Source organism: Balearica regulorum, chromosome 3 (genome assembly GCF_011004875.1).
Source record: "Balearica regulorum gibbericeps isolate bBalReg1 chromosome 3, bBalReg1.pri, whole genome shotgun sequence".
In the NCBI taxonomy this organism is placed as follows: Eukaryota; Metazoa; Chordata; class Aves; order Gruiformes; family Gruidae; genus Balearica; species Balearica regulorum.
The window spans coordinates 125,097,938-125,121,883 of NC_046186.1; the positions used below are offsets into that span (position 1 = coordinate 125,097,938).

The 23,946-nt window shown below is 39.4% G+C and overlaps 2 protein-coding genes across 4 annotated transcripts in view; one reads left to right on the top strand and one right to left on the bottom strand.

Annotated features, from left to right (window-relative positions):
- The window catches only part of ASB3 (ankyrin repeat and SOCS box containing 3), a 29,624-nt gene extending 5,719 nt beyond the window's left edge, over window positions 1-23,905 (top strand). Inside the window, exons 1-10 of one of the 3 annotated variants that reach the window (XM_075749927.1) lie at window positions 8,433-8,577; window positions 11,077-11,290; window positions 11,684-11,842; window positions 13,350-13,462; window positions 14,077-14,212; window positions 14,986-15,163; window positions 16,412-16,609; window positions 19,323-19,574; window positions 21,456-21,589; window positions 23,280-23,905. In XM_075749927.1, coding sequence (XP_075606042.1) covers window positions 8,557-8,577; window positions 11,077-11,290; window positions 11,684-11,842; window positions 13,350-13,462; window positions 14,077-14,212; window positions 14,986-15,163; window positions 16,412-16,609; window positions 19,323-19,574; window positions 21,456-21,589; window positions 23,280-23,548 — 1,674 coding nt within the window. In that variant the 5' untranslated portion in view covers window positions 8,433-8,556 and the 3' untranslated portion in view covers window positions 23,549-23,905. Of the gene's footprint in view, window positions 1-8,432; window positions 8,578-10,692; window positions 10,831-11,076; window positions 11,291-11,683; window positions 11,843-13,349; window positions 13,463-14,076; window positions 14,213-14,985; window positions 15,164-16,411; window positions 16,610-19,322; window positions 19,575-21,455; window positions 21,590-23,279 lie in introns of those variants that run through there. The other 2 variants (XM_075749929.1, XM_075749928.1) reach the window with 2 other exon arrangements.
- Window positions 824-10,553, bottom strand: CHAC2 (ChaC glutathione specific gamma-glutamylcyclotransferase 2). Its single transcript, XM_075749938.1, has 3 exons — window positions 10,417-10,553; window positions 4,537-4,572; window positions 824-1,222 (listed from the first exon to the last, which is right to left on the bottom strand). The coding sequence occupies exons 1-3, from the start codon at window positions 10,549-10,551 to the stop codon at window positions 839-841; spliced, it is 555 nt and encodes a 184-aa protein (XP_075606053.1). The 5' UTR covers window positions 10,552-10,553; the 3' UTR covers window positions 824-838.
- Window positions 23,906-23,946: the final 41 nt, after the last annotated feature.

A 23,946-nucleotide genomic window follows, 5' to 3' on the forward strand; every position in this document is an offset into this window, starting at 1 on the left:
GAGATGGCGTTACAACAGCATCCAAAGGCAAATAACAAAGATGAGAGTTTCTGATCATTCTTGCTGCATTGTGGCTTCAAGTCATACTCTCAGTTAATTTTAACATTTTGGCTTTATTCTTTATATTAATCTTGAAAAACATAAAATGAGGCACTGATACGTTATGGCTTGTCAAAGTACCCTGTGCTTTGGTTTTCAGGGGCTTGACACCATGAGCCAAGGGAAAGAACTACTTCCTTGACAATGAAACGGTTTATCCTCTGTGGTTAAGGACAAACTGATATATAAAGGGTAAGATGACTAAGTCAGTGGAATAACTTAATTTCAGTGACGTTGGATGTTGATGATATAAATGTTATACTATGCCATTTACAACAACTACTGAACATTTCTCTTTAGCTGCACTGAGCTCCGCACCCGTGGTCTTGAATCAGAAAGAACTATTGCTTAAATCAATGGGACTTGTATCTGCAGATTTTGATCTCTAAAAATATTCTAAACATGTATTTTAAACCTGAAATAATAATAATTTAAAAAAATCTTCAAAGAGAAGCTTAAGTGGCTCTCTCGATATTTTCACAAAGCTGTAATCTTTGGATAAAAACCCAGTACACCAAATTCGAACCTAAGACACTTCCTCTGCTCCCCTTTCTGTAGGCTCCTGAAAGAATGATTTTTCTAACAGTTTGTCTTAACAATCAACTACTATTTTGAATGCAATATTAAAATAAATAAGATAGCATAGTACAGAGAGACATGCCTGCAAGTCATACACCCACTGTGCAACGAAACCGTTCCTCTGAAGATGAAGCAAGATCATTGAAAGGAAGAAGTTACTTTATAGACAATTTAGGTTTTGATGCTTTTCTAAGAGTTCCTTTACTAGTTTCTCTAAGGAGAAGAGATGCTCATCTATGTCTTCTGGTACAAGATTTCTGATAGAATTAGCGAGTTCAAACAGGTATTCTGTGTTTCTTCCACTAGGACCAACTGCATTAAAAATCTGTTCAGCAATCTCTTCCAGAGGTGCCGGACCAAGGTAGTTAGGGTTGTCACAAGTTCCGATGTATAACAATACATCAAAGGGTTTTACTGATGAGTCTTTTGGATAGAAAATGACAGTTGTAGTCCTGTAGCCTCCTTTCTCTCTGAAGTCCAGGTATGCCTTTACTTCACATTCTTGTCCAGCTGGCAATCTGTAAGCAACACCCCATACGCTCCCCTGTTGAAGGACATAAGAAAAGAAAATTCAAGCAGTGTTTAAAAGGGTACTCAAAAATTAACGTATTTCTATTGTGTTTAGGTAAAACTCTCTTAAAAAAATTCGTTTTCTTTTTTTCAGTCTTTTTATAGCTATTTCTCTTTGTAGAAAGAGTCCCAAATTAAAAGGGCTGTTTTATTTAGGAAATTTTCAGTCAAAATGGTAATTATGCACATTGATTATCCACTTTCCTGCTAGTGCTGAGACCTTTCTTACAAAACACTTTGTTGTTAGAATTAAATTTGAAGTACTAAACAGCCTTGGCATGGGCTATTAAAGAGCTGGCAAAAAGGATAAAAGGTATCTTCCTGACCTCACAGGATTTGTAAGTGAAAATTAAAATTGTAAATAGTGCCAAATGCAAAGTAATTTTGATGAGGTCCTTTCTCCGTTTAGTGGCAGTTTCATTTCTAAGGACCCAAGCATCACCTACATCTGTTACACATTCTTGGAGGGATGAGCGTGCTAATGTTACCACGCTGAAACCAAATACAAGAAGAAAAAGCTGAGATGTGAACCTTCATTTTGCACAATTAAGTGCGGCATATCTGGCACCTCAGCAAACGCTGTTAGAATAAATTTCATTACCGTCTTTGAGCATCTGAACGTTTCTTCACCCTCTTCACAGATAACATCTCTGAGAAAGTATTTAACTGTGATCTGAATTAGTTATACTCCCTTATCAAGTTTTACATAAACAAATCGGTGTGATTTGCACGGGGTTTTGTTTTGAAGTAGCACAGAAGAATGATGATGGTCTGTTATCCACTGAGGGCTACAAATTGTTTCTTATGAGTGCTGTTTTAAAATAAATGGTAGTCTATTTTGTCTACTGGCAACATCAAATGTTGATTCTTCCTGTAGCTAAGCAGGAATACGTATCAGTGCTACAGTAATGATGACAAAGCAATTAATGTTTTGGCTTTCCCCCCTAAAACTGGATCTTAGTATTTAGTCATGATATCAGATGATGCTGGGGTGGTGGTGTTAATTCATGAGTGTTGAATTTTGCAGTCAGACCATATGCTGGTCAAATGCATTTTATTAAAAAAATCATGAGTCATTTTCTATTACATGCTTTGTAGATGGTTACAGCAGTGGACATGCTGTGGCCAGAACAGCAGTAACGAGTACAAAAATGTGTTCCTTGCTTTCCCTCGGCCATCTGGGATGCGGGTTCATTCCAGCTGTCTGCAGGAAACGTGTTAGCTGTAAAAACAGCCTCTTCTGCGCATGTTACTCTGTTGAGTTAAATCTGCCTTTCAGACCTACTTTGGTGTTGACAGGAAAATATACATGGATGTGATGGAGGTGGGGATTTAAAGCAGACACTTTAAGTGCTACTGCTAGTCAATTAATTTAGTTTTCAGTACTGAGGATTCCTGTTTCAGATGATGGAAAATTATAATCCAGAAATCTGACAAGGAGTATGATGTTCTTTTTCTGTGTGGTTTCCTCTTAACTGGCGAAGAAATTCAGATGGAGCAAGTTAAAAATAACTCTCTAAACTAGATGTTTCCAAGCTGCACTATGTATTTTCACGAGTGAAAGAGAACACACAGGCTAGCACAGAGCTGAGAGCTGGCATTGTCAGTAAAAATACCACTGCTGTTGTCACCACTGCTTTTGGTGTCTGCGTGCGGGGGAATAATTGCTGTAGTCTGCTAAGACACCTTCAAAATAAGGTTACCTTTTTAAACCACAGAATGGGTAGCTAAAATTAAAGCAAATGACCTGTCCTATCATTTGATATTTATGTGTAAAGTGTGATTATCTGGCCACACCAGATTATGGGGAAAAGGGGGGGGAAAAAACCAAACCCAAACAAAACTGGTTTGCTAAGGGGAAAAAGTTTCTATGGTAACGAATAAGTTTGCTTAATGATACAAGCTGAGTGACAACAAACATAAGCAGTTTTTGTCTATATCGGCATCTGTGTAACATAATAGTATGCAGCATTACAGTAATGTGGACAACCCCCTTACTAGAAAGGTACAGAAAATCACAATGACAGACGGTGCATTGCATTTTGCTGGTTTTGCTAACTGCAAAAAACAGTTAAGTTTTCGATTACCGCTAAACTTTGCGGCTGCTGTTTCAGGGAAATAGATCGGTAAGATAGCAATATAGTAACTGTATAGATAAGCAACTGTAGATAAAAACTAAGTACTACCAAAATACCCATCCTCTGTGGCCTTGCTCTCCCTCTGCTTCCATGCCATCCTTCCTTCCCTCCTGCCTCTAGCAGCACTAGTACCTGCAGGGATTCCCTTTCCTGGAGCGATGGGAAGCTGGATGGACACAAGGTACCAGAATAGAGCACACTGCTGGATGGGGGGGGGGCAGAGGGTCAGCAGGGAGTGGGAAAGCAATTGCATCCAGGGTGTACCCTGCAATAGCCTCCCCAGGCTTCCCCAGCCTAGCTGAATGCTTTTGTCCTAGCTGGTGAGCAGTCCAAACGAGAGCTCTCTGGTGGGTTAGATCCCTAAAAAAACCTGCAGGCAGTTGTAAAGATAGCTTCTTTACTATTGAAGGGAGTTAGAAATGGGTAAAATTTAAGTCTAGGTACTTCTATAAGCAGAAAAATCTTGATTTTCCTGCAGTGTACATGACTGTAAGCCTAGGTCTTCTTTCATCTCCCCTCCCTCCCCAGCCAGGGCACTCACTCCCCTTGCACTTTCTAAGTGAGAGCTAGGGAAAAGGTCGACAGACAAGCAAGAATGGTAGACTTGGGTCAATGACCGTTTTCTCTAAACTTTCACAATATTACTTAGAAACAGAAAGCACCCTCGTGGTGCTTCCTTAAGCATTTTATCTGCGTAGCAAAAAAATAAAGCAAGGGTATCTCCTTTTTGTCACTGCAGTGTAATCTTGATTTGTTTCTTATTTTGGGAGGGCAAGATTACAGTTATGACACAAGAACTGGGGTCTACTATTGGGGTATCATCAGCACTGTACATACACTGAAAGTAAAATTCTGCATTTTATAACAGGATAGCCAAAGTGACTATTCCAGAAAAGACTTTAACGTACACCTTTGGTAATAAGAGACCCAAACAATTTCCAGTTGCTTAGTTTTAGATTGATTGATTTATTTGAAACAATCAAGAGTAATTGGTGTAACTCCAAGAAATTTTCAAAGAACTTTTAATTGCACTAAAGATAACTCAGTTATTTGCTTGTAGAGAAGCAAAAATTAATAGAGACGTACTACACAGGCTGGGAATGCAACAGCACATTCTGTACACTACAGAGACAGAACAGGAATACTATACCTCAGGATCTTCAACCAGAGTCACAACTCTTCCAGGCTGGAAAAAAAAAAAAAAAAAAATCAGGTAGAGGCTTTGACCCTAAATCATAAACAAACCAACCAACCAAAAGTAATGAAAGGGTCAGAGAACTAATCCAGGACAATTTCAAGAAGGTCTATTTCTTTGAGGTCCAGTATAAATATTTTCTGAGAAGAGCTTTTGATCTGTATTAGATAAACTATGATAAACAAAATGTTAAATTCTAAAGGGAAAAGTCTCTGCAAACATAGAAGTTAAATTAAGGGTAGTCATAAATGGGGAGCTTTTGAATGTCCGTGCTTTGCATATGCTGTTCAGACTCAATTCTATTCCTGTTCAGAATGGTGACAATAATTCATTAATGTAAAACTATCCTTAGTGCACCTTCTTTAGTCATGTTGCTTTGCCGCAGTACTATGCAAATTTTTTTTTTATCTCCAGAGTGACAATGAGGTAAACTTTCTCAATTGTATTCCAAAAGTTTATATGCAGGCATAGAAAATAATGTAACACACAAATCTAGCTTGCATAGAACTAAGCAAGAGATTACCACTTCTGGCTTGGTTTGCACTAAATGGATTTTAGAAAATGTTAACTGCACACTATGACACATGGCAACTCCTAGGTTTAAAAGCACCTACCTAATTAGATGTTTTTGCAAACATACAGCAATACAGAAATCTGTTAGTAGTTTTTAGTAGGCACCATGTCAGCACCGTGTTATAAGTTGAAAAAAGAAGTTTATTGTGCAAAAGACTACTTCCCCCTTCTTTTCCCCCTCCCAACTCATTCTCCCTTACTGGGCAGAGGGAGGATACCTTGGTAATAGCTTATCTTTCCAATGAGTTAGTTCTTGTGGGAAGAGTGAGAAGCCAGTTTGTAAATACTGAAGATAATTGTTAATTTGTTGTATAACCTGGGGAATAAAATTTTAAACCAGAAAACCCTATGGAGAGCTACATCTGTAGTTTAAAATCGCTAATTTTGGCATCAAAGTGCCAAAGGTAAGGGAAAGCTGAGACACTAGCATTCGTTCAGTTCTAGTGTAGGATAGAAATTCATTTTCCTGCGAGTTGCAAAGATAATCTGAACATGATGTCCTTGGATGCATGCCTTTCATTTGGTCATAGCTAACTTCAGTCCCAGGCTATTGCATCTGGGTCTTTTAATGACTCATCACTAACAGTTTCATTGCCATGGCCATGCTTTTCTGTTTGCTAAGTCTGTACCTCTGCTGTAGTAACAGCGTAGGTTTTTCTCCTACACCAAGTTGTGGGCAAGCCACATGTTCTTTTGGTAACAAGCCAAACACAAAATCTGGTTTTTGCAGAGCACTTCCTAGATACTATCAACTGTAGATATTATTTATTCAGTGTCAGATCTTTTATAATCTTAAAGGGTGTTTATTTATAAGCTCTGTTTTTTCATTTTTATGCCAGTTCTCTCCCAGCATCAGCCATCTATTCCTGATCTGGTTGATAAAATAAGGCAACAATACTAATGAATACTAATTGATTGTAATGTGAGTACTTTGAGGAAACAGGTCTGTTACCATGATTAATCAAGATACCTTTTGGGAAAAGATGATATTAATGCCTTTATTCATCTAGTCTACTGAAAACCAGACTTAATCAGTGAATTAACTGGGGCCGTTTTGCTGGCGTTCAGTTTATAAACTCAAAGTCCGCTAGTCAACACATTCAGCTAGAAGTAGTACTGAAGGGTTCACCTTGAGTTAAGCTAAATCTATCTTTCACTGTTTATCTTCAGAGTGTATCTTAACAAATCTATGCTGGATAGTAACAGTGAACTCAGGCAAGGTTTTCTCACCTTTAACAGAGGGGAAACTTCTGATGATCAGATGTTTTGCTTAATATTTTAGGTTTAACAGACTGGGAAAACAGACTGTCAAAACTGCCATGCTAAGATAAAAGACCAATGGTCAGTCAGTTAAGCACGCTGCATTTTTTAAACTCTATTCCTAGGCACCCGGTACTACTAAACACACACAGAGGCACCTACCAAAGAAGCTCTAGGCTTGTATATATATGGGGAGGGTATACGCACAAATAGGAATGCTCCATTCCATGGTACACTTCCTTATCTCTTCTGACAGCATTAAAACCTATGCTTAGGTCTGTCTTAGTTACCAGTACATCCCTTTTCTACCAATTTGTCCAGTTAGTTTTAGTCCTTTTATGTAGTCTCTGCCAAATCTCATTGTAGTGAGTTCCAAAATTTAAATACATAATTATTTTTTGTTTGTTCTCTTTTTTTTTTTTTTGAGCCTTGCTTTCTAATTTTAGTATTCCTAGTTCTGATATTCCTAGTTTGTTTGCATTTATACAGAAGTGATTCCACACCTCTCTCCGCTCTGTATTTCCGTGGTCCAGCTCTGCCATAATAATTGTGAGATGATGTAAGTGTACTACTGGTGCATTGCTAGTCACCTCCCCGATCAATTATTCACTTCCTAACCATTAAATTTTCTAATACATTCTTTTATGTGAATCATGCAGGCTTGCATTTCTGATGCCATTTTTTCTGAAGCTTGCACTAAAAAATGTGAATTCACCATTTATGAAAATATTTTTGTTACTTAGGTCTTTCTAAGCAAATAGCACTTTTTTTCAGGGAACACTGTTATTGCCTGGTAAAATTCAAGGTGCTTTAATGTACTATTCGGACTAAGCCTCTGAAAATCTTAGAGACAGCTAATGTATAAGTTGCCATGTATTTTTCAAGAAATGTTTATTCCTTTTTCGCACTGTTAATCTGTTCTAACAAAACTTTTTCCAATTTAACATCCTATAAACTATAAAATATGGCCCCGTGATTAAACGTCACTTTATAACTAGTTAATCGTCTTATTACAGTATGAGCTGAGCAGTTCAAAGTACAATTACAAGGTCAACCGAGTTTTGCACTAAAAGCTTGTAGCCATTGTACGTAAAAGTGCTCTGTATGTTTTTGTTGCGCTGACCGTGGAATGTTGGAGCAACAAGTGTTTTCAGGAGAGGTTTTTTTAACTTGCTGGCTACTATTTTATTGCTGTTCTTTAAAATGTGTCAGTACTGAAGGACTAGGTTCGCTTGTAGCTCACCGACAAGAGATGCAATTCCTCTCTGATGTCAAAAGATTTTACAGCAGAGAGCGTTTGGCCTTGTGAAAGGCCAGGAGGTCCCAGCTGTGTACACTGAGGGAGCCTTTTTGCCTTGCGAGTCATGGACTGCAGGAATACAAAAAGGCATGAGCTTGTTGACACTGAGAAAAAGTGTACTGCGTTAATGCTACGTGTTTTATATAAAGCGTAAGATAAAATGCATTAACCAGACTACATAAATAATGACCTGTATCCTCGGTCTGTCCAAACAAGCATCTAAATAGAGATAGAACGAGGCACGGGCTTGGGCGGGAGGAGAGTTGTTTTAAGGCTCTGCATGCCTGCAGATGATGGTTCTGGGCACGATCTTCACTGGGGCAGAAATACAAACGGGTAAGCTTCTTGGAACCAAGTACGTGCTAGCGGGTACTAACCTGGCGTTGCCATTTTGCAAGATTTCCAATATCTGTGCTCTGAGTATCGCCCTGAATTTCAGCTGGCCCAGCAGAACATAATGCAATGAAGTCACCAAGGATACTTGCAAAAAAGGAAGAAAAACTGGCCGGTGATGGTTTTATTCCTTTCTGAAGCCCCAAGAATAAGACTTTGTTGACTGATAAGGGGATTTGGGGGGTTTTTTGGTGTGTGGTTTTTTGGCTTTTTTTAAAGCCTGGTTTCCCAAGTAGGGGAGGCTGATGGGATCACGCTCTTTTATGCCCCACCCTAACAACTTTTGCACGTGCTTTTCAATTCATCCAAATTCAAGAGAAATTTCCCAATGCTCATACGAACATCATCTTTGAAAAAGGATGACTGGTAGGTGAGAAATTAGCATTCCCGCTGAGAAAAGCGAACGACAGCTGTCCAGTCGGGAGACCTAACCGAGCCAGCCGCAGGGCATGCCGCATCTCTCCAGCGAGGTGAGGCGGCGGCCGAGAGCGGGGCAGGTTTGGAGACAGGAATTGTGTGTATGACAGCACGTAAGCTGGGTGACAAAGCGAAGACTTTCGACTCCATCTTAAAAGCAACATGGCAAAGTGTTTTGGGGCTCGGGTTCAGAACCGGGACAGCTGCGTTTGCACAGCAGTGCTCCAACCTGAAAAATACGCCTGCCGAGCCTGCGTCCGCTTGCGCATAATTTGTTTCTTTGCAGTAAACTTTTTTTTTTTAAATATTAGATGCCTGATTTGTGCTAGTACCTGAAGCACAGTGATTTGCATTGCAGGAAACTGAATGCAAGGAGGGTTTGTATTATCTTTAAGTACTGTGCAAGTTACTTTATGGTGTTTGAGGTTCTAACTAGTGCTATTTAGAACTAGATGAAAATTTCTCCCATGCCGCGTGTAGCACGCTGTGATTTATTTTTAAAGAGAATCCTTATCACTTTTCTGGAGGAGCTCCTTTTTGGAGTGGAGTTACCAGGGTGCAGGTTAGAGAACTACTTTAGGGAGCATCAGGAGAACAAACTTTCATGATACAAACCCAGCATTCAAAGTAGGTAAATTGTTAGAAAGCTGTGTGCAAGTATCAGTTTCTATACATTTAGGATCAGTTTGCATTTCTGATGACTAAATCGTGAGCAGCATCTGCAGCTGTAAATAACAGTCCTGCCACATCAAAGTCATTGATCTAACTTGCTGGGTGCTTCTGTAACCTATTGTTTCTTTAACATTTGTTGAGGTATTTAGAATTATATAAGGGTGATAGCCCTTCTATGGGGAGGGTGGGACAGGCTTCCAAAGCAGAGTAAGACTCTCTTATTCTCACTCCTGTGGCTTAAAAATGCATATGTTCGCAAGAAATTGGGACTGCTCGCTTCTGGAATTTTAGTTTCTTTTTCTTGGTGGCTTCTTTTTTCCTCTTCCAAATATTTCCTCCTCTATGAGTTCCCAGCTTTTTTTAATTTCAAATGAAAACCAGTGAGGTAGTTACTCAGATCAACGCTTCCGGCCTTTACTTATTAACCAGCCTTTCTCTTCAAAGCCTGACACCCACAACTGAGTATGTTCCCTTAGTTATCTAGATTAATGTCTATAATAACTAACTCTGTTATTTTTGAGCTATTAAAATGGACCGATCGTTATTTTTGATACTATTCTTCTCCTCGAAGTTCATTGTGTTGTTTGTTTGGGATTTTTTTAATTGATAGCACAGAAGAAAATGAAGTCTTGAACTTTAGGAAATACTTCTTGCCACAGTGAAATAACGTAGAAGTGTAAGTGCATGTACTTAACCTCAGTACTTTGCAAAAGACGACTGGAGTAAGCGGCATCAGAAAGCATCAGTTGCTCACAAGGTGTGCTTTTAAGCTTCAATAAGAAAAGAAGCGGCGATCGCACGGACTGGAGGAGCGCGGCCGAGGTCCCCGGCAGGCGGGGGGGAGCCTGGGCGCAGCCGGTGCTCCGGGGGCAAGGCCGGCTGCCAGCCGCAGGGCCGGGGCAGGCTGCCAGCCGCCGGACAGCCTTCGTGGAAGGGCCCCCCGCCGGCCTTTCCCGGAGTCCCCGCACAGCGGAGCGCCCTCGGCGGTGCCCGGCCGCAGCGGGCTCCGGAGAAAGGCCGCTTGGCTTCGGCCACGGGGCAGGGGCTCGGCCCGCTCCCCGCCGCGGAGCCGTTAGGGCGGCGAGGACCGAGGTCCCCGCGCCGGGAGGCCGAGGCCCGCCCGCCCCGCCGCCGCGGTGAGGGGCCGCGCTGCCGGGCCCGCCCGGCTCCTCCGCCAGGCCCGCGGCCGCCCGGGGAGCGCCGCCCGCGCCCCGCCTCACCTTGCCCGGCACGCCGCGGTGGTCGGTGCTGCCCTGCCAGAACCGGCGGCTGTAGCCCCGGATGCGCCCCACCATCTTCTCCTCGTAGGGGAAATCCACCTTCCAGATGAGGGAGCCGTAGCCGAACACCCACATGGCTGACCGACTGCCGGCCGGCCCGGCTGCCGCGGGCCTGCGCACTGCCGGCGGGGCGGCCCCGCGGCCGGGGAGGGGAAAGCGAGCCGGCTTCCCTCTCGCCAGCTGCGGCGGGGTAGCGAGGCCTGCCTCTGCGGTTGGCAGCGGCGTCGGGGCTTTCTGGAGGCGGGGAGGCTCCTGCCGGAGCCAGCACGGGGTTTTGGAAGGGCGGCGGCGTGGCCGTGGTTCTGCAAGGTGTCTGTGTGAGCCCGTCTTGTGCACAGAGGTTTGCCTTTACAGGTGTGTCCGCTGGCGCAGGAAAAGTATCCCCAGCCCTCTGACTGCTTCCCAGGGAGCCGCTGGGTAGCAGCAATGCCCCCAAAACTCCCCAAACAAACAAACGGACTCATCCCCAAAAAACACAAACCAAACCAACTTGTGTAAAACAAAAAAAGAGTCATGTACATATTTTGTACTAACAGAATCTCTCTTTTTTTTTTTTTTTTCCTTCCTCCCCTCTTCTCCTTCCCTTTCTTCCTCCTGCAGACTTTGCTATACGCAGGGATGGATTTCACGGAAGCCTATTCCGATCGATGTTCTGCCGTGGGGCTTGCAGCCAGAGAAGGAAATGTTAAAATGCTGAAGAAACTACTTAAGCAGGGATACAGCATCGATGTTCCAGATAACAGGGGGTGGGTGCCGATCCACGAAGCAGCAGCTCACGATTCGAGTGAATGTCTGAGGCTGCTACTTCATGCAGGTTAGGAAAATTCGATGTAAAATACTGTGATTTTCTGCTAAATTACCCTGTCGTACAAAATAGAAATTAAATAGATTGCTTTTATGGTATTTTTCTATGTTTTGTAAATTTCGATGTGGTTTGATAGATACTGCCTACCTATGGTAAAGAGAAATTGGCATGTTTTAGTCCACAAATGACATTTGATTTTACTTTACCTTCTCTGTCCAAGGCGGTTATCTGCGTAGGGGCAGCAATAACTGACGCTGCTGTTTGAAAGAGTTGATAACAGCACATCTGCGGATATGCTGTAGGCCACACGTCTCAAACAATGCAATTATTTTAACAAAATAACTGTGTTTTGTAATTCACTGCTAAATATACTTTTTTTCCCTTGGTTATTCTCATTTGTAGCTCCCTCTGAAGACTACATAAATTCAAAGACGTTTGAAGGAATGTGCGCACTGCACCTTTCAGCACGCCACGGGTCTTTGGAAAGTGTTCGTGCTCTTCTGGAAGCCGGAGCTGACCCCAACAAAGTTACCACTGAAGCAACTACCCCACTGTTCCTAGGTGACACCAGCTTTCTTGAAATCTCAGAACAACCGATGAGTCGGGAAGAGCTTACTTGCCGAGTTTAAATTCACCAGAGCTCATTCACTGCCTACCATGTTTCATATTTTTAGAGCCTAAATACTAGGGTTTAGACTCAGAGATGGAGTGGGTCTAGAGATTACTTTTTATTTATGGATAAACTTGCTTCAGACTGTGTTTTAAAAGAAAATTGTAAAATGAAATGGGTTTTTTTTTTGCATCACCTTTTGTTTTCTAGCACAGAAAAGGTCTGGGAAGTATAGGATTGCATTTGCATGAGGCTGTTTCAAGTCTTTTTTTTTTTTAATTCCTCTCTGCTACTTATGTGAAAAGACATCTTAGTCTTTTTGTAATTCCTAGTTTAGCCATTAAGGTCCATTATTTTAGGGTTTTTTTCTATGATTGATGTTTGACAAAATTAAATGCTTTAAAACTTCTGCTTTAGTGAATCCTCAGAGTCTAAATCATCTGATTAAATATGCTTATTGTTTTACTCACTTCTGTACCAGAAAAAAAAAAATCATAGCTGCCACATTACCTTTATTTACAAGTCTATTCACATTTTATTTTTAAACAACTAAATAGCTTATTTGCTTAAAACAGTAACAGGCAGCACTTGCGGGGAAATCATCATTAAAAGCACTTTGGGTAATAGTAATTAACACTATGTATACATGCTTACATAGATTAGACAGGACCAAGAAATGGTACTGGGTTTGTGTATCCCAGAGGTTTTTAAAAAGAAAAAAGTTTATGGTCATGTGAACCCAGACAATGCGATGGGGTTATGGCACAGACATTGAGTACCACAAGCCAGAGGCACTCCTTGGGGGAGCTCCTGGGCTAATACTGTAAAAATTATTCCATCAGTAGCAACTATCCACAGGTCATTTATCACCGTATCAAGCTGTCACGGTTCCACAGGATATGTGCCTTGGTAGAAGTGGTGTTGGCAAAAAGTTGAAGATGAATCAGGATGCTAAAGGAGACTTTGTCAATGAATGCATTAGCATAAATTAGATGTAAACATTATAAATTTCTGTTTTATACAGGTGTTTAAAACAGTTTTCAGCTTTTTTAAAAAAAGTTTAGGTTTGGAGGAATTTGTTGTAAGATAGCCACTAGACTTCACAAGTTGGGGAGGCTGTTGCAGTTAGGTACCTGCTGCAGAATTGTCTCTCTGTTCCATGGAAAGAGGGAGGAGAGAAATTTGCTTTTGTTATCTGTGTTAGCACAGTGTGGGTGGACTTTTAACAAGTCTGTCTAAAAATTTTGTGGATAAATTTCCGTTCTCCAACTCTGTTTTGGGGGTGTTAATGTAAAAGGCAAGTAAGCATATATAAGAGTTATATATGAAAAGAGTTATGATTATTGTGTCAGGAAGTTAGCAGTGAGACCATTTGAGTTTTTCAATGAGTTCTTTAAGTCCACTTAATAAGAATTTTTTTCTTTTTTTTTTTTTTTTTTTTTACTCTTGTATTTGAAGCTGTTGAAAATGGACATGTAGACGTTGTAAAGTTTCTGCTCCAACACGGAGCAAACGTTAAAGGACCTCATTCTTGGTCTGGATGGAATTCTTTGCACCAAGCTTCTTTTCAGGTAACCTGTAAGTGTATCATATCATTTCCATGCAGCTGGTGTATTCTGAGTGATAACTTACCTATTTCTTTGCCTTTTTATCGGGTGATTTTTCCTACCCTACCCTAGCTGTCATAAGGTTGTCTAAATGCTAAAGGACTTGCAATGCACTGAAGAGTGTACCTGAACCTACAAGAGCTGTTGGTGTTGGGAAACAATAATTATTTAAGTAGTATGAATATTGCACACACTTACAAGCTCGGATACTGGTTTTGGGAAGTGAATCTCTTAAAAGATTTTTTGAGAAAGAGTTCTGTTGAGTATCTCATCATCAGTGAGATATATGACCTATTTCTGGAATAGAAATATGTTAGCTTAATGGTTCTAATAAACTAATTTAATTTCCATTGTATGTATCATGTACCTGAGCAAATGTGAAAAATTAAATTAAACTTGTCTAATTTTTTCTACATCTGATTTTTTCTACATTCATTTTTTGGTACATCTTTAGAATATTGAATGTGTTACATTTTTTTATTAGTTCTGTTTGGAATGTGTAGGAAAAAACAGATTATGTCAATTCCCCACTTTTTTTTTTTTTTTTTTTTTGTTAAGCATAAAAATATTTATTTCAGGGATGTACTGAGATAATGAAAATACTCCTGGAGAAAGGGGCAAGCAAGGAATGTAAGGATGACTTTGGAATTACGCCTTTGTTTGTTGCTGCTCAGTATGGAAAGCTGGAGAGTTTAAGGCTGCTTGTATCCCATGGTAATAGTGATCATTCATTGATCTTCATTGTTCTTAAACGTGCACCAACTTTGTACTTCATAATTTCAAATGTTAGTATTTTGAATGTCATTTTAGTTGCAGATGGGTATGAAAAATCATCTTCATTGCTTAAGTCTTGTTTCAGTAATTTAATGAAGTTTTCAGCAAGTGATGGTAGGCAATAATAAATAAATTTTAAAATATCGATGAAAAGATTAAGGATCGTCAAGGTCTTCCAGAAACCCTCGATAGCACTACATTAGTGGTCTGATTTTGATGACATTGCTCTTGTAATAGGATATTGTTCTGGCTAAGTAAAGATGACTCTCTCTGGTCATAAAGTGACAGCAACAGTTTCATTCACATAATCAACAAGTTTTATGTGTCGAAGTGCATGTGTCCTTACAACCAAAATTAATTGCAGAACTATTAAGCCTGAGGGTGCTATGACTTGACCAGAGAAATCGTGCTGACTAACTGATCTACCGATACCTGGGGAAGAATCTCAAAAAAATAATTGCCTTTCCCCCAGCGTGTCTGTCTCGTGTTCTGCTGATCTTTGACAGAGTTAATGTTAAAGCACTGACTGTTTAAAAAAAAAATCAGCAACAAGTTAGTGAATGTTTCCTGATTGCTGTGGAAAAGTTCTTGTGTTGTGAAGTCCCTCTGTGGAAACCAATTACTGATTAACAGGAATTTGTTGTTAATTTTGTGTCCTGTAGTGGTGATGTAAAGTATTGGCACTTTTTTTTTTTTTTTTTTTTTTTGGTCAGGTGCAGCCATAAACTGTCAAGCGAAGGACAGAGCCACTCCCCTGCTGATTGCTGCGCAGGAGGGCCACGCCGAATGCGTGGCACTGCTGTTATCCAAAGGCGCAGATCCAAATCTCTACTGCAACGAGGATAACTGGCAGTTACCTATTCACGCCGCAGCTGAAATGGGCCATACAAAGTAGGTGATTAAAAAGGCATTCAGACAGAACATTCTGGTAATCAAAACCTAATCGACAAAAAGGAAGTTCAGCTCTATGAGGGAGAAAAATTACTTCTCAAGCTGATTTGTAGTTTAGAATTCCTAATTATTTTCATATTTTGAATGTCTGTTAGTAGTGTCAGTGAAGTGACCAAGCATTTTTAATTGAGCATCTAATCTGGATCTGATCCATATCCTAATGAGTTTCGAGAGGTTTCCACAGTACTGAATCAGATACCAGTTCACTCAATAGCCATATTACTTTTACACTTTAAAATATAAATAACAATAACATGTGCTTTATACATGACTTGAACAGCTGCTAATTAGAATTATATTCCTAACCATTAAGTAGCAGAAGTAACCATATGCAAATATCAAATTAGCTGAACCAGCCAGAAAATCCAAGCCACAAAACAGTTTTTTAATCCTTCCAGAAATGCATTTGTAGCTTTGCCCAATCTCAGTGATACAAGTCACGGCAGAAAGTGAAGAGTGGAAGGAAGTTCCCAGAGTAGCAGGCCATTGCGAAGAAGCATCTCTCAGGAACACTGTGATTTGCACATGTGTGACAGCACTTAAAATCAGCTATACTAATGATGATACTAACTGCAGAATTCTTGGTAGGTGCTTGATCTTAACCCCTAGCAAAAGGACGTCATCAGCTGAGTTGTCATTAAACTTAGTGTGTCAGATCGGTGCCTCTTCTCAGACTGACTGTAGTAGATACTGAGGAAACTGTGTTTTGTTCATCTTCTCAGAAGCAGAAGGAGGGTTAGCAAAATTGTCAGTACTAGAAATGTCTTATGTTAAATGCTGCCTTCATAGCTTTTGTAACAGTATGTAACTGGCCACCTTGAGTGTTGTTGAGCAGAAGGAAGTATTAATTTTATTTGCAGCTCACACTTTCAGTTTGCTTCCAGACTTCTATGAAGTCTGGACTTAATGTGCAGAGGTACTCTATTGCACTCTATTGGTAATAGGAAATACCTATCTCTGGTTCAGATTAAAATACTTAATGCCAGCCTAAATCCATGCCAAAGCACAGTGTTTGTTATGTGTCTATGTATGAGATGCTAAAGGTTGTTCTTTTACGCAAACTCAGTAGAGAAAAAACAGGTAAATTTTTCTTCTTAAGTTGTAATGACCATATGAAAAATGACCATACATTTAAAATCAATTATTGCACGAGATCACAAAATAAATAGTGTTTTTAAATATTTGCAGGATATTGGAGTTGCTAATACCAATTACTGATCGGATTTGTGACAGAGGCAAAGGCAAAGTGAGCCCTGTGTACTCAGCAGTATATGGTGGTAACAAAGAATGTTTGGAAATGTTACTTAAGGAAGGCTACAGTCCAGATGCTCAGGAGTGTCTTAACTTCAACTGCAGATCACCCATGTGTATGGTCTTCCAAAAAGAGTAAGTACACCTCTTATATTTTGAAACTATTCATAATTATGTTGGCCTTTGTTTAACTTTTTTAAAACATGCAGTTTTCCTGCCCTCCTTCCTCGTTCTTGAGCTGAGGTAAACTCTTAGTATCTGAATAGTGCGTGGGGTTTGGATTGCATGCGTGAGCTGAAGAACCTTGCTGAAATCTCCAGGGGGAAGCTTGACTCTTTGAAGATGACTCTTGTAGAACATAATTGCAGTTTTTGTGCTTTCAGAAGGCCTTATCAACACATCTGTGTCCTCTGGGAACATGATTTGATACTGTAATTGGATCAAAAGGACTCTTAAACAGCCAGATTCCTTTCAGTAAGGATGAGTTATTGGAAAACAGTATTTTCCTTTTCAGTGTGGCAGTCTTGTGCATAAGACAAGCAGAATTAATTAGCTCAACACTACAGCTGGAAGGAGGACTGGGAAACTGAATGATAGATTCTTTTAGATCATGACACAGTCCTTTTTATGCCTGGTGAGTGATGCACATTCCTGGTACTCAGCAGGAAATAAACAAATGCTTACTTCATAATGCAAAGGCTATAGTTTTAGAGGGAAAATAACAAGGTATAAAAGCCTTACTCCTAAGTGTATATCAATGTGTGTGTCCTTGAGGTGCTCCTCATGTCCTTGTTGTTGATTATTTTTTTTCCTCCCTTTAGTACAGAAGTCCTCTTCCTTTTTCTGTGGGAAATTAATCTGGGGAGGAGTGGGCTGTTACTGTAAAAGATCTAGATGTTAGTGCTCCCAAGCTCACCTTGTGCTCCTCCCAAACTAATGTAGCGTATAAAATAGCATTCAAAGGATTGAATACTGGCACCGTTCAAATCAAGATAGAGAATCAAATCTCAGTCACTTCTTGGCAGTTCTGACCTTCCTATCAAGCTGTCATGTTGTTACATTTAGATTTTAATTGAGACTTGAGAGCAATTACCTGATAACGGCTTTACGCCTTCGATCAACGGAGGCATTTCATGTGGTAGAGAATAGATTTGAAAACTTTTTTTTTTCCCCTTCAGCTGACTGCTATGTATCATTTAATATTTTGCCAGAATTGCAGTTAGTTCACCCTTTAGACACTCTTCCTCAGGAATATTGAAGTGAAGTAATGTTATGTGGCTAATGTGCTGCATTAAAGAAAATATCTTCAATAAAGGCTTTTAAATCTTCTTAAAACTCAGATTTTAACAGATTATTTCATGTACATAGATCAAAATTTAGTGTTTATATGCTGCTATTTAAATTAATGCGGTTTTGGTAGTAATGAATTTTGTTCATTCCCCATTAAAAAGCAGTTTATCCAGTAGATGCAAAACCAGAGCTTTTGGGGCTGGCTTACATTTGGTAATCGTTATTTCAGTTTTTCATTCTTACTTCTTGTCTTCCATGTGTGACCTACTCTGATTTCCTTTATTTAAGGAAGAAAAATCAAAATACACAATACGTTAACAGTTATTAGATTTCAGAAGTTCATCACCTGCAAAGTTTTTTAGCCAAAATACTAACATTTAGAGGATGTGCCCGGAGTCCTATAAACAGGACTACTATGTATTACTACAGTAATAGTCTGATTGAGTTTATCCTACTTGAACTAAAAGGGCTTTATTTCAAAGACAGAATTAATTTTTTTAATAGTGAAAGTACATCCCAGTGACTGTGCCTGTCACAGCTTGGCGTGGCTCTGGTCAGGCTGAGGGTGATTTTGAATTGCTTGAGGCAGGAACTCATCCAAATCCAAAGCGACACGTGTGAAGTCACACATCAGGGTGCGAGGCAGAATGTGCTTTCCTTTATCTCCATAAATGACACATCAGGTGTGCAGTGAAGCAGCGCCTAGGGGTTGTTATTACTGATTTTCATTGTAGACTCCTATGAAGTTGTCTTTAAAAATCCTTGGATATAATTCTTCCCCTTCTGCCCTATTCTTAGTATATAATAAACAATTTAGAAAGGGATGCAGACCAGGTAACTACTAAAACATGCTGTAAATGAGACAGGTAACATATCTTACCACTTACGTGAAGTAATGTGCAATCTAATTACTAACTAGAAAGCAACGCACTAATTATCCGTCATAATTTCATTTATTATCATATTACCATCTTATAACTGATAATGATAAAATGATTTTAGTAAAAACACTTTAAAATGTTTACAATGGTTCAGTGGGTTGCAGAGCTTCCCTCAAGTACAGCAGGATGTAAATTAAATGCTTAACAAGTTTGAACCCCGAGTTCTGGGGTGGTGCCCCTTGATATTTTCACATACTTGTCTATCCATTGCATGTGGTGTAGTTTTAAGGTGAAGCCTGATCAAGTGGGCACGATGCTTTCTCCTTACAGCAGATCAGGGTGTGGTGATCCCTCTGCGTTACAGATACTAGTCATCGATGACTTTGGGCAGGTTCTGTTTGTGACCTTTGAAGGGCTGGGAGCTGGCTGGAACCATAGGTTTTTCAGGACAAAAAGAACAAAGGTGTTCAATGTAAGGACCGGAGTCTCCTGAACTACATTTTAAACTGATGCTTTTCAGAAAGAGCTGCAGTCAGAATGGCATGCTGGGTTTTTCTTTTGTTTTGGGGAGATTTTTGGTAGAAGAAATTTGCTTTCTTGGAGATAAGAAGTGAAACAGTAGCTGCTTTCTGGGGAAAAAATAACAAGAAGTCCTTTTCCTTGTGTGCTGTTCATAGGTGGTTTTATTTAATTGATGTTTTCCTGAAATACGGCATCACCTTACTTGGGATAAATTTGGGATATTGCCTGTTCCATGAAAAGTTTGCTTTCTTCCAACGCTTCTTGAAGCTGGGCTGTTTGCTGCCTTCTGGGGACGAGTTATCAGAGTTCATCAGCTACACAATTAAAGCGCATGAGGAGTACAAGGAATGGCTGCCTTATCTGCTCTTGGCCGGTTTTAATCCAGTGAATTTAATGCGCAGATTCTGGTAAGCAGATAACATTATCTTGTTTACTTAAATATTATATGCTAATCTGAAAAGCTGTTGCCAATGTTATTTAATGCGTGCTTTTGGAGGATAGCACTTGATAATCAGTCGTTGCAGTAGGAATGGTTAGGCTTAGGGAAAGTCTGAAATAAATCAGTCATGGGTAATGGCTGGATTCAGTAAAACAATTTTTTTTCTTTTTTTTTTTTCTTTTTTTTTTTTTAACGAAGAAAGCCAGAATGGAGATTGCTTTATCACTGTCCTGGAGAAAGGCATAATTTCACAATTTTTATATCGAACATCTCTTATTAGCCCGCAAGTTTAGTTGCAAATTGTGTGCGTATGGATAATACAGTAATGGTAAGAATTTCAAATACCAAGAAAGAGGTCAGGAGGGGTGGGAAACTGAAGTGAAGCTGGGCCAAGGCCAGGAGGAGAGGAAACGGATGCAGTTAGAGATTGTGTTAAACAAATAATGTGGAAAAATTCCAGTCTGATTTTTTTTTTTTTTTAATTTTTCCACATACAAATAACTGTTTGGTGGTGTTTTATATTTAAGTAGGCACTACAGAATTAAATTTCTATTTAAAACTATGAAGTATTCATATTTTCTTCTGGCTTTTTTCTTGTCCGTGAAGATGACACTTAGACTTTACTACCATATGTCTCAGCTGTTAACAGCATTGTGAGATGTATAAACTCATTACATGCATTACTTAACTGTATGAAAGGAGTAGGATTTAAAGGTTTACTTAAATATTGATTTGTATTTCAGATACTGTTAAGATATTGTTGGTAGTTTTAAATGCATTCATTTATGACTTACTGAGATTTCTGCTAATCATTAGCATTCATGGCTTTCTGAACAGTAATTAAATTTCTTGACAGTAATATAAAGGATGGCTTGTTATGCAAAACAACTGTGTGATCAATCACAAACTGGTCAGTCTAGAGCACAGACAACTTTAATTACCAGTGGGAAAAGTAAAATCACATTCCCTGGAAGAACGCTAGGCAATCGGATCTCTCTTCTGTATGGTTTTCAGTGAATGTATGAAAGTTCAGTCAAATATGAAAAATGAAATAATAAAAACTAGAAAGGACACAAAATAGTTTTGACATGAATCTCTTGTAAAAAGCAAGAGTATTAAATTTTTTTCATTTTTTTTAATGTGGTTAGAGCATTTAGATTTCCATTCAGATGAAAATATAGGATTGTACATATCTAGCCGAGAAGCTGTTCTGTGAAATTGCATGGCTCTTCATCATGCGTAATGCTAAAACAGTTGTTACGCCTGCTGTTACTTAAACCTCCTTGTACACTGTATTCAATTAAACTATTGATAAAAGTTCTTCACACATCCTAAAGATTTGAAATGTAAATCATACTGATTTCTGAATACATATAAATGCAATCTCTGGTAGAAGGACAGTTTGCAACACTTGTAAATCTTGTGGGGTTTTCTTTTGTTTTGTTTTAATAAATAATTATCTGAATATATGTGCATTTTTGTCCTCAAATGTGGTAGTAGTGCTTAAAATCCTCTGGTGTCTTGACCCCTTATGAAAATTTAGGTGGAAGTGGAATAAGAAATTAGTGCAGAGGAGAATGCTGCCTATTACTGAGACATTTAAATGTCAGAGCAGATATTTTTCTCTTACAGTCGATAACTTTTAAAAAGAAATGGAGGAAGATAAAATTACATTAGTAAAGGCTTATGCTGTCAAAATTACTTGGGCTTTCTCTTTAATGGCTTTCTGTTCCTGGGCTTAGGATGTAAGGATTTGTTAGAAAATAATGAAGCTTTCTTTGCGTTGTTTCCATTATTATCTTTCTGCTATTGCGCAAAATGATATTTTATGGGAGTTTTTGTTATGCAGGATTTTCTCTGTGAGCGAGAATGCCCTTAATTTCATCCTGGAGTTCACGAACTGGAAGACACTTCCTCCAGCTGTAGAGCAAGACCTTTCAGACTACAAAGAGAAGTTCGCTTGGACTCCCAAGAGCCATTTTGGTAAGCAATACTCTTAGGGGGGGAAAAAAAGTCTCTGTGTATGCCAGCTCCCAGGCTGTAAGTGGGAAACAGCTCTTTGTGCTAATGCACGATGGCAAAGAAGGTTCAACAGTCGATAGAAGTTGCTTGTCTAGAAAGCGGGGAGCAGAAATAGCAGTTACCCTAAACAAACAAGCTAGCAACAAATATTTGAATGAATTTTAATCATTGCATTGTTCAAGTCAGAGTTAGCATGTGTCAAGTAGGTATTCTCAGTTTAGGCTATCTTGTCCACTTCAAATTAATGCATATGCTGTAAAATATGGGTGAATTAGTATTGCACCTTCTTGAAATGATTTGTTCAGCCTTTTGGAAGATTTAAGGGAAGATGATCAATATTATTTGGTTACATTTGTAGACATTATCCCACTAACTTTATTTTTTTAATTTGATTTGTATTTCCAATGAAGTGTCTATCCTGTTTTGTTAGCATTTGACAATAATTAAAATACAAGCCATATAAAATATCATATTAAATACCTACACATCCAGCTGTTCATTGTCACTCCTGTAATGAAAATGTGGTCAGCCGAAAAGATTCAGTAACTGATCATCCTGGAAAACACTAGTGCTCACTACGTTCACCCTTCAGAAACGCAGCTTTAACATACAGGTCATGTTCTGTGACCTATGCATTCCGTTACTGAGAAATTGCACTCAGGTGTCTTTGTTAGTGACTCATTTAAAAGCAAATTCTTCTTTAAAAGGGTCTGTAATAGTTGTTAAAATGTCTAAGTGATAATGTTATTAAGTGTTACTTCCTTTGGAATATTTGAAGCTTATTAGGATATCTTTACTGAGTAAAATAAAAAAGAAAAGGTACCAAGCACTCGACCTGAGATAAGCTGGTCATGTGAGTGAGCATAGGAAAGTAAAAATGAAGGCTTCACATGAAAAAGTTCAAGAAGGAGTGTTCACACCTCCAGCTGAAGGCTTGCAAAACGTACAGTCCTGTGAAGTTACATGCCTGCTGTACTTACCCTTCCGTTCTGAAATGCAGAACTTACTGCAGTTAATATTACAGATGCCTTGTGAGTAAAATCAGTGGAGAAGCCGTTCTAGGAGAGTTCGGAGGTGCTGGAGTTCTGTGTTGGGATAAGTTGATCCATAGTATGAAAGTTTGTGTTTGAGCGGATGCACATCTACAGAGAGGTTTGTGTATCTTTTGGCACATGCTTGTCCTACGTCAAGTTATTTAGCAAGATGTTAGAACATTTGACATCATATGCCAACTGAGTGATACTATCATTTAATACTTATCCTAAAAGTGTTTTCCCTTGTCATACTTTGCTGCTTGATATAGCTCTAGACTTAATTTTTCATTTCTTTTGAGGTGGCACGGGCCTCTCTCCCCAAGCAGGTAGCTGTTCTAGGCTGGTTAGATGAAACTTTCTGATTCAGGATAAAATGATTCTTTAATTCTTTGTTCTAGAAGTTTAAGGTAACTTTTCTAGCTTCTATGGGGAAATTCCAACAGAGCTGATTCTAGCAGACAACAGCCCTTCACTATTGAGAACTCTGCCTTGTTATCTGCCAGAGAGACTGGGGGAGTGGGGTGCAGACAGGATCCAGCTAAACCAGGTAACTGTAGGCAAGCGATGTAATCCCATGGTGTCCTGTTCGCTGTTTGACTTGTTTTGTAATTTTTCAGCCTTCATTCCTTCCCTGTCTCATCTTTGTCGTCTTGAGATCCGGTCCATTTTAACGAGCAAATGCCTACGATCAGACCGGTTTATCCGGGAATTGCCATTGCCAGCCTGTCTCCAGGACTACCTTCTCTACTTCGATGTACTGCGAGCCAACGCTATCCCAGAAGTGGAAGATTATCTGCGGCAGAGAGAGGAGGGAGCTCCCTCTACCAGCCACTCTGGCACTGAAGACGCAGATGGGAGGGACACCTGTAGTGCCAGTGCTACGTGATGGCGCTGCCAGTGACTGAACTTTGCGGCTGCAGATTTTGTAATAGCAACGGAGAAGAACTACTGTAAATAACTGTAGCAATAAGTCTCTTCATGCTGTAGTTTTACACTATGTCTAGAAGTTTGTTAGAAGTTCTAGGATTTACTTGTTTAAAAGGTCTGTTGTAGCTTTCTAAGTCTGTGAACATTTTCTGTTTTTTGAAAGGAAATTTTTAACTCTTACGGAGTAAAATTAGCTTGTTCAGTGAACACAGCTTATATAGTGGTTGAAATCTATTTGGTCAGACACTGTTAATAGGCTCTTTATTCCGAGTACTGCATATACAAAATTAAATTATCTGAAAGTCAAGGAACACAATATTGTATTGTTATGAATTTATGTGTTGGGGAGTGATCTAG

What these genes read in the sequence shown, in the direction of transcription:
- CHAC2 (XM_075749938.1), bottom strand. Translation starts at nt 10,551, where the DNA reads ATGTGGGTGTTCGGCTACGGCTCCCTCATCTGGAAGGTGGATTTCCCC. An exon ending in ACCGCGGCGTGCCGGGCAAG is followed by an intron (nt 4,573 to 10,416) that starts GTGAGGCGGGGC and finishes TTTTTTTTCCAG; the next exon opens with CCTGGAAGAGTTGTGACTCT. An exon ending in CTCTGGTTGAAGATCCTGAG is followed by an intron (nt 1,223 to 4,536) that starts GTATAGTATTCC and finishes GTCCTTCAACAG; the next exon opens with GGGAGCGTATGGGGTGTTGC.